This window comes from Arachis stenosperma, chromosome 5 (assembly GCF_014773155.1).
Source record: "Arachis stenosperma cultivar V10309 chromosome 5, arast.V10309.gnm1.PFL2, whole genome shotgun sequence".
Taxonomy (NCBI): Eukaryota; Viridiplantae; Streptophyta; class Magnoliopsida; order Fabales; family Fabaceae; genus Arachis; species Arachis stenosperma.
The window spans coordinates 95,693,622-95,704,205 of record NC_080381.1 but is presented as its reverse complement, the minus strand read 5'-3'; the positions used below and the strand labels follow the sequence as shown (position 1 = coordinate 95,704,205).

Genomic DNA, 10,584 nt, shown 5'->3' with positions numbered 1-10,584 from the left:
CTAAGCCACGAGACGGCTTGCGTAGCGGCTCGGCCATGATCTTCATGTGCGCGCACGCGTACATTACGCCTCCGCGCACATTACAAGATGCCTCAGTGGCGCGCACGCGTACATTGCGCGTGCGCGCCGATGTTCGAATGTGATTTTTTAAAAGAGCCACGTGACTTGGGCGTGGAGGCAGTTGGGAATCCCATTTTGGGGAAGTGCCTTGGTGGGAAAAGCTTAAGAAGACCAAAGGAACAAGGGTTAAGGGACTTTTAGCTCATTTTCTAGATTCTAGATATTTTGAAGATAGTTAGTTACACTCTTGGAGAAGGAGAGAGAGATCCCAAGCTCTCATTAGGGTTCATCTTCATCCAATTTCTGAATTTTCATTCACTCTTTGGTGAGATCCATTGCAATTCTCAATTCATTTTGTTCATGTCATAGATCTTCTTCTCCAATCTCAATTAGTGCTTGTAATTGCTCCATTCTCATAGATCTTAGATTCAATTTTGTAGTTTTGGATTCAATCAATTCCTTTAGAATCTCATTTCCATTGTTGTTCTTTGTTAATTGTTGTTAGTTCCTTGTGTTGAAATACTTTTAATTCTACTTTCTTCTCAATTTTACTATGACTTTCACTCTTGCTCATCAAATGTTTGATAAAATGCCAACACTAGTTATGGAGTAAAAGTTTCTTACTTGGCATAGGGTTTGGGCCATTAGAAGAAGTTGAATAGTTGTGTCGATTGTTGATTTGGAATTAGGGATTGCTAATTGACTTGGAGTGCACTAAAGCTAGATTTCCATAAGGTAAAGCTAGGACTTGTGACTCAAGTTGATTACTCTCATTTGACTTTCCTCTATGCCTAGGGGTTAACTAAATGAAGCAAGGCCTAATTGTTGTCATCATTGAAGGAACTATAAGGATAGAATTTCTAATGCCAACCCTAAGCCAAGTCTTTTAAGGATTGATTGTTTGTTTTCTATTTTGCTAAAACCTTCAAAGAATCATAACAAGGCTTCCTAATCAATAAGATGCATACTCTAGCAATTCCAAGGGAGGACGACTCGGGAGACTAGTACTCTCGGTTATAGATTGTAGGATTGTTTGGTGCGAAGTTTAAGTGTCGATTAAACTATACTCACGATCGTATTCATCATTGAATTCTAAATCGACATGCTAAATTTCGTTTATCAAAATGGCGCCGTTGCCAGGGAATTTGCTTAGTGTGCCATGTTATTGTTTGGAGTAAATGTGTGTATATATGTACATAGTTGCATTTCATTGTAAATTGTTCAAGTGACTAACCCCTCATCGTTACCATGAATCTCACATCCCTTTCATTGCATGACGCGTTCACAACCGAATCCGAGCTTAGTCCCCTTTGATCCGGAAATAGAACGAACTTTGTTTCATATTAGACAAGCTCGGAGGCGGCTAAAGTTTAGGAAAGGTAAAGAGGTTTTCACCACCTCAACCACCTTACTAAAAGTGAACATTGAACCGTCACTCAAAGAAGGCATTAGTCATACTTCCATCAATATCACTAACAACTCTTCTTTCGTTTTAGGTACTAACACCATGGATGCTCCGAGGAGAGTTACCATCAAGGAAGCGGGTGCACCGGATTATGTCCTTCAACCCCTTCATGTAACTCACCCCAACATGAATGCAAACTTTGAATTGAAGACCGCTTTGATCAACCTCCTACCTAAGTTTTACGGGCTTCCCACACAAGACCCTATTCGACATCTCAAGGACTTCCATCGTATATGCTCAACCACTAGACGGGAAGGATCCGATGAAGTTGCTATATGGTTGTTTGCTTTCCCTTTCTCTCTTGAGGACAAGGCTAAAGAATGGTTCTACACTCTATCTAGTGAAGTCACCTCCGATTGGGACTTACTTAGAAGAGGATTCTTGGATAAATTCTTGCCCCCGGAGAAGATGGATAGGCTAAGGAAGGAAATGTCTTGTATTGTGCAAGGTGAAACGGAACCGCTATACGAGTATTGGGAACGGTTTCATAAGCTACTAGACGCATGCCCTAATCCCATGCTTGATACTCAAGTATTGCTTGGATACATATGTCAAGGGATGGGAGAACAAGATAGAACTTTCTTGGACACCTCTAGCAATGGTTCTTTGTCTAAATATAAAACAGCGGAAGAGGCATGGCAACTTATCATTGACCTAGCCGAATCCAATAAACATATGAGACGAAGAGTCAACCGCCCAAGAACCGTAAATGAGGTATCAACTAGTAGTGAAACCACCGCTCTAACTCAATCCTTGAGCGAAATGACATCCATCTTGAGGCAACTCCAATTGAATCAACAATAACCACAACAACCTCAATCATACCAACAACACTCCCCACCACCTCAACAACACAACCAACAATTGGTTCCTCAAAAAGTGTGTGGCATTTGTTCTTGCTATTCCCACTACACGGATGAGTGCCCGAGCCTTCAAGAAGATAACACCTTGGCGGCTACCCATAATTTCTATGACCGCCCAAATCAAGGGTACTACCAAGGCGGTAATCTTAACCAAGGGCACCGTTATCAAGGTTGAAGCTACAATCCAGGGAGTGGGTATCATAACCAAAATTGGAGAGACAATCATCAACAAGGGAATAGGGACAACAACAACAATGGAGGAGGTCAAAGATGAAGCAACAACTCACAAAATTTCTCACAAAATCGGCCACCATACAACCAACAAAATCAACCATACAACCAACAAAACCCACAAAGAAACTACCAAACATACCAACCACCACATCAAAGACCACCACCCAACCAATCACAAACCCCTCAACTCACATATGCAACCACCCCCTCCAACCAAGACGAAACACTCCGGACCATCATCCAAGGTCAAAAGGAACTACAAAACACACTTGCTTCCGGCTTTACCGGCCTCACCTCTACACTACAAGCTCTTCTTGTACGAATGGACACACCAACAAATCCCACTCCTCAACCCCTAATCCAAAGCGTCATTCCCTCTCAACCTCAACCCAATCCTAAGGGGGCATTAATGCCATCACCCTTAGATCCGGAACACAATTAAAAGAGAAGGGAGCAAAGGACTCAAATCCTATCACAATCGCTCAAGAGGAGGAGAGAATAGATATAGAAGAGGTAGTGGAAGAGGAGACACCACAAGTCATAGTTGAGGATGAAGCTCAACCAACAAAGGAGACCCCCAAGGCCAAGAGAACCTTGGAAGAAGAAATTGCTCAACAACTCCCATTTCCAACACTTGCAAAGAAAGCTAGAAAGCACATAGAACTCGACCCCAAAATGGTAGAAATGTTCAAGAAAGTTGAGGTAACCATCCCCCTCTTTGATGCTATCCATCAAGTTGCTAGATATGCAAAATTCCTTAAAGATCTATGCATGAACAAGGATAGAATTCTTGAATTGGAAACCATCCCATTGGGGAGTTCTATTTCCGCTTTAATGGGAGCATTGCCCGAGAAGTGTGATGATCCGGGCCCTTGTATGGTCAATTGCACCGTTAATGGAATTCAATTTATAGATTGTATGTGTGATCTCGGAGCATGTGTTAGCATCATGCCGCTCTCCGTCTACCGGGTATTGAAGTTGCCACCCCTAAAAAGGTCGACGGCAAGATTTGTCCTAGTGGATAAAAGCATAATAACCGTGACGGGTGTTGCGGAAGACGTATTGGTAAATATCAAAGGGTTGGTGTTTCCGATTGACTTCTATGTCCTTGAAATGCCATCAAGCGAAACCGAGAGAGCATCATCTATCCTACTTGGAAGACCATTTTTGAGAACTTCTAGATTTAAGCTAGATGCCTACTCAGGAACCTACTCATTTGAAATAGATGGGAGAGTCGTGAGTTTTAGCCTAGAAGAAGCAATGAAGCACGCACCGGAGAATCACTCTCTATTCCGGTGTGACCCAATTGACAACATGGTTGCCGAAGTGCACCTTGCAAAGTTAGATGAGAAGTACATGATTGAAGAAGCAAATGAAAGTCCAAGCAAACTAAACACCACACACCATACAAACCATCCGGAAACTCAAACTTTAAAGAATGACAAAAAGATTGAATTGAAGCCACTACCACCCCACTTAAGGTACTCATATCTTGATGAAGCCCAAAAGCGCCCCGTGATAATTGTAAAAGAGTTAACTCCTCAACAAGAAGAAAAGTTGCTAGATGTATTGAGGAAAAACAAAAGGGCAATTGGGTGGAGTTTGGTGGATCTAGTGGGAATAAGCCCCCAAGTATGAGAGCATCGCATATTTCTTGAAGAAGGAGCAAGACCGGTCCGACAACCTCAAAGGAGACTTAATCCAACCATTCTTGAGGTTGTGAAAAAAGAGGTCACTCGGCTACTTGAAGCGGACATCATCTATCCTATCTCAGATAGCGAATGGGTAAGCCCGGTCCAAGTGGTGCCAAAGAAATCCGGGGTAACAACAATCAAAAATGAAAGCGGTGAACTTATAGCAACAAGAGTGCAAAGACTCGGGAGAAATCCCCTTTCCCAAGAAAAGAAATTTAGCATGTCGATTTAGAATTTAATGATGAATACGATCATGAGTATAGTCTAATCGACACTTAAACTTCGCACCAAACAATCCTACAATCTATAACCGAGAGTACTAGTCTCCCGAGTCGTCCTCCCTTGGAATTGCTAGAGTATGCATCTTATTGATTAGGAAGCCTTGTTATGATTCTTTGAAGGTTTTAGCAAAATAGAAAACAAACAATCAATCCTTAAAAGACTTGGCTTAGGGTTGGCATTAGAAATTCTATCCTTATAGTTCCTTCAATGATGACAACAATTAGGCCTTGTTTCATTTAGTTAACCCCTAGGCATAGAGGAAAGTCAAATGAGAGTAATCAACTTGAGTCACAAGTCCTAGCTTTACTTTATGGAAATCTAGCTTTAGTGCACTCCAAGTCAATTAGCAATCCCTAATTCCAAATCAACAATCGACACAACTATTCAACTTCTTCTAATGGCCCAAACCCTATGCCAAGTAAGAAACTTTTACTCCATAACTAGTGTTGGCATTTTATCAAACATTTTATGAGCAAGAGTGAAAGTCATAGTAAAATTGAGAAGAAAGTAGAATTAAAAGTATTTCAACACAAGGAACTAACAACAATTAACAAAGAACAACAATGGAAATGAGATTCTAAAGGAATTGATTGAATCCAAAACTACAAAATTGAATCTAAGATCTATGAGAATTGAGCAATTACAAGAACTAATTGAGATTGGAGAAGAAGATCTATGACATGAACAAAATGAATTGAGAATTGCAATGGATCTCACCAAAGAGTGAATGAAAATTCAGAAATTGGATGAAGATGAACCCTAATGAGAGCTTGGGATCTCTCTCTCCTTCCCCAAGGGTGTAACTAACTATCTTCAAAATATCTAGAATCTAGAAAATGAGCTAAAAGTCCTTTAACCCTTGTTCCTTTGGTCTTCTTAAGCTTTTCCCGCCAAGGCACTTCCCCAAAATGGAATTCCCAACTGCCTCCACGCCCAAGTCACGTGGCTCTTTTAAAAAACCACTGAGGCATCTTGTAATGTGCGCGGAGGCGTAATGTACGCGTGCGCGCACATGAAGATCATGGCCGAGCCGCTACGCAAGCCGTCTCGTGGCTTGGCTCTTGGCTTCGACTTCTAGCTGCTCAATCCACGCGGACGCGTCAAGTGCGCGGACGCGTCAAGTGCGCGCACGCGCCCATGCTGAGATTTCCAAAGCTCAATTCTCATGCTCCCTTCCTTTGCGACCGTTCTCCTTCTCTCTTCCGGTCCATCCCTGTCCTATATTCTGAAACCACTTAACACACAGGTCACGGCATCGAATGGCACCTAAGAGAAGATTAGAAATGTATCTAATTTAGTGCAAAATACACATGTTTTCATCCGTGAGGCAAAATTAGGAAAGGAACACAAAACCTTGTATTTTTATATAGAAAGCGTGTGGAATTATTGATAAAACCCCTGAAATCAACACAAGATAAACCCTCAAAATGGGGTTTATCAATAGCAACTTAGGTTCATTCCATTACTGGCTTTCAGACCTTTATCATGTTCTAAAACACTGGCTTTGCTTGCATACCATGAGACTTTTATTGATCCTTTTATTGTCATTTCAAGGCTTATTTGTGTTCTTCAGGCTAGGTGCTCTGTAAGGGGGCAACTCTTTAAAATAAGCTTTCAGCCAACACTCCCGAACCAGTTGGTTCAAGGTGCTAGGTGTTGAAATACCCCTACGGACTTACTTCCTCAAGTCTCTCCCCCATACATACACACCACAGGCATATGGTTTATTTATTTTCTTTTCTTGAGACCTTGGTGTCCAGCACCTCTTTGGGTAACTAAATGCTCTGTAGTGAGGGTTACTCTTGATAGTGGACTTTCAGCTGATAATCCCGGGTTAGTTAACCCAAGTTACCAAGTGATAAGGCACCCCTAAGAGCTTATTCATCCAAGTAAATCCCTCACACAGGAGCACCACAGACACATGCTTCAAGATTAAAAACCATTGGTGCCTAGCCTTATTGCTTACTCTTTTTCTTTTGTTTTTCACTTTAATTGTTCTTTCCCTTTATCTTATTAGGATCTTGTTATTTACTTAGTCTCATGGGATGTGTTCAAAGCATAGTATTCAGGACAGATAGTTGTTTTCCCACCTTATGGTTGAACTAACTTAGCTAACTTATGATCACACCAAAGATTCAGAATATTACTCCATACTATGAACTCCTCTCTGGTCTTTTGTAAAACACTCATTCTCTTTTTCATCTGATTCAAAGGACAAACATACAATTAAGTAAAGTAGTGGTGCAGTGACATAAAGAACCAGCAAATATAGACCTAAGCAATAGACTTAAAATGCAGAATTGAAAATGTTCAAACTAACATGGAAGCATGTCCTATTTCATCCAAGATCTTCCTTATTTAAAACACAGAAAAAGATGGAGTAAAGAAGGAACTCCACCACCTTTTACTCTTGTGGCCGTCCATGCTCTCCTCCTTGCTTGTCTTCCTTGTGTCCCTCTTGAGTGCTTGTACTCCCACTCCTTTTGCCTTTTCCAAACAGTTTCTTCCAGAAACCTCCATCTTCCATCTTCTTCTTGAGTGTTTCCTTTTGCTGTTTTACCTTCTTCTCTTCTTGTTCTACAAAATCTTTTTGGACCTCATCATATGTAGGGATGGCATAGTGTAGATGATGCATATTACTAGACATGTAGTTCAACCTTGCTTGAGTGTTTACGTTGAACTCCTCCCTATGTAATTGACGTCCTTCATTAAGTACAGTGAACTAATTGAATGTTCTCATCAGAGCTAATTGCCGCTGATTGAGTTCTTGCAATTGCTTATCTTGACGTTCTTGCCTCTCAATAACTTGGGTGATGGTTTGAGTGAGCTGGGAGTATTGTTCCTGTTGCTGCTCCATTTGTTGTTTCTGCCACACCTCTTGTTGGCTCATCCAGCTCAGTATTTGCTCTTGCCCTTTCATATGTATCACCCCCATATCTTCAATAGCTCTTAGAAGGTGAGTCATATTCAAGTCTGCTGAGTAAGGATGCTCTTCTCATTGATATTCTTCCTGATGAGACTCCTCTTGATGAGCTCCTTCTTTTGCTTTTAATTTCCCTAATTGTGGCCTTCTTTGTTGCTGTGCAGGTGTAGTGTAGACCATACGCTCGACTGTCATTAATTTCCCAGGGTTCACCCAGTCCGGTTTGCTATCCTCAAAGACCACCTTGGCCTTTTTGCACAATCTGAAAATGGTGCTGGGGTACCAAAGTCTGGCACCTGATTTAAGCTTCTCGGCTGACTCTTGAATTCCTTCAGCTATAAGTTCATGCACGTTGATTTCTCCACCTTGTACTAGGCAATGTACCATAGTTGCCTGATTAATATTCACCTCTGAATTATTTACAGCTGGGAGAATAGACCTCCTTACGAGTTCAAACCAGCCCTTGGCTTCTGGGCTAAGGTCTCCCCTCTTGATGAACCTGGGTTTCCCATCTTTATACCTCTCCCAGTCAGCTGCTATAACACAAATGTCACCCACGATCTCAGTGAGCTCGTCATCATCTTAGCTTTCAGGTGAAGAGTTCTCATTATAGCACTTGGGCTGAAGTCCACCTCCTTTCCTCTTACATAGCTTTTGAAGGTTGGGTCCCTGGTTTTGTCTTCTCTTACCACATTTGCATAAAATTCCTTGATGAGGTTTGCATTGATCTTCCCTTCTGGATTAGTGAGCAATTCCCACCCTCTTTCTTCTATCTTCTTCGGAATCTGTGGGTATTCGTTTTCATTGATTTGGAAGGTTAATTCGGGCAGTATCTTTTTGAGTTTTATCCGCTCAAATTCTCGTTCATGGAAGGCAGTTTTGAACCTCTTTTCATCATAAGGAGTGTTTTCCATTGGTTCCTTCCTCTTCTGCCTCTTGGAGCTTGATGACGCCATGAATTTACGTTGCTGTTTTGAGGTGTTTTTGAGGATACGGTTAGATGAAGAATGGGTTGGCTAGGACAATTTGTGATGAAGGGTTTTAGTACGCCAAAAGTGTGGAGTGTGGAGAGTGGGGATTTGAATGTGAGGAGTGAGGCTGCACTACGATTCCTTTATATAGGGAAATCATGAGAGAATGGAAGGTGTGGATTGCAAGAATGGTTGCTTGATGGACGGTTAGGGTTGTCTATGAAGGAAGGACAAGGATCATCACTTAATGAGAGTGAATGGTTCGGTCTTCAAAGGGTCTCCTTTCTTCAATGTTGCATGGCAACGTTTCCCCATGCGTTCCTTCTTGAGACAAGTGTGTAGTTCTCTTTCATGAAATGGCTGAACCTCCCCCATTTAATTGTCCAATCAATCTCCATCAATGCTCCTTTTCTTTTCCCTATAAAGACAAAATAAGAAAAGTGAGAATAATATCAAACCAAAGACAATTGAACTTTACGGCTAGAAAAAGAAAAATGAGAAAAGATTAAATTGTTTATTCATGAATTCCAACTAACTAACTAACTATTTGTGGGTCCTTATATGCATATTTGTGGCACCATGGGGTGACACCAAACTTAGTTTGGAGCACTGTGATGAAAAGTTCTGTTCAAAGCTTCCAAGACTAGCATGCTTTTGATTGCATTAATGCTTTCTTGGCATGTTTTGAACACCAAACTTGTTCTTCACTGTATACTGTACAATAAGGATTCCACCAAGAGTTTGTCAAGTTTGGGTTTGAATTCATAAATATTGACATATTTACTATCTTCTAAAAGCATATAAAACATGGGTTGCCTCCCATGAAGCACTTCTTTAGCGTCACTAGCTTGACGTTTCTCCCTCATCAGGGTGGTTGGTAATGCTTGAAGTCCTCCCCACTCGCTGTGGACTTGTATCCATTGGTTGTATCAATGATCTCTGCATGTTCCAGGGAGAGAATTTTGTTGATTGTGAAGACTTTAGGTAATTGAGATGGTACAATAGGGAGATTAGGGAGGATGTCTGGAAAGTAAGCTGAGATCACTCTATCTCCTGGAGAAAAGTCTTCCGTAGGGATCTTTTTGTTCCTCCACTTCCTTGGTACCTTCTTCCTTGTGTCCTTTGATATTGCCTTGCTCTTGATGACTTCCTTTCCTATGGTAATTGTGATGTTGTCTTCACATGCCTCTAGAGGTTTAGGTTCCTCTAACTTTTCCTTGAGCTGTGGCAGTGGCTGTTTCCCTTGTTCAGTAACCAAAGGGGTCTCCAGATAGGTTGGGTGTGCTTCTGTGCTTGCTTCCTCCTTTAGCATCTCATCCTGGTTTTTACTTGGTTCCTTGTGTTCTTGGTCTACTTCTTGTGAGAGTTTGAAGACATTAAAGCTGAGCCATTCATCATGGATCCTCAATATTAGCTCCCCTTTCTCCACATCTATGAGTGCTCTGGCCGTAGCTAGGAAGGGTCTTCCCAATATGATTGGGTGAGTGTGACTTTCTTCCATGTCCAAGATGACAAAGTCTGTTGGGAGAAAGTATTTCCCAACCTTTAGTAACACATTTTCCACCACTCCTATTGCTTGCTTTTGAGTCTTATCAGCCAGTCTGATGACCACATCTGTGGGCATTATCTCGTTGATCTGTAACCTTTTCGCCAGGGATAGGGGCAGTAAGTTGATGCTTGCTCCTAAATCACAGAGTGCTCTATCGAACATTGTTTCCCCTATGGCACAGGGGATGTGAAAACTCCCTGGGTCTCTTCTTTTTGCAGGCAATTCATGTTGAATAAGGGCACTACATTCCTTGTTTAACACTATAGTTTGGCCTCCTTTGAGTGAGCTTTTCCTGGGAAGAAGTTCCTTTATGTACTTGATGAATGCAGGCATTTGTTGTATGGCCTTGATGAATGGTATGTTCACATCCAGAGATGCAAACAAGTCTAGGAACCTTGAGTATATTCTCTTCCCCACAGCACCATTGAGCAGTTGGGGAAATGGTGCGTAGAGCTTCAACAACTCTTGTTGTGAGATTTCTGGTTCTTAGTGCTCTCTATCCTCCTCCTTTATTGAGTTGTTTTCAGGCTGTTGGGAGAGGTC

At 41.6% G+C, this 10,584-nt stretch overlaps 1 protein-coding gene across 1 annotated transcript; it reads right to left on the bottom strand.

The window, feature by feature from the left end:
- Window positions 1–9,357: 9,357 nt before the first annotated feature.
- On the bottom strand, window positions 9,358–10,374 carry LOC130980984 (uncharacterized). The gene has a single exon (XM_057904626.1). It carries the CDS (start codon window positions 10,372–10,374, stop codon window positions 9,358–9,360), a length of 1,017 nt encoding a protein of 338 aa, XP_057760609.1.
- Between the last annotated feature and the right edge of the window lie 210 nt (window positions 10,375–10,584).

Coding starts and splice junctions, on each gene's coding strand:
- LOC130980984 (XM_057904626.1), bottom strand. CDS start 10,374: ATGCCTGCATTCATCAAGTACATAAAGGAACTTCTTCCCAGGAAAAGC.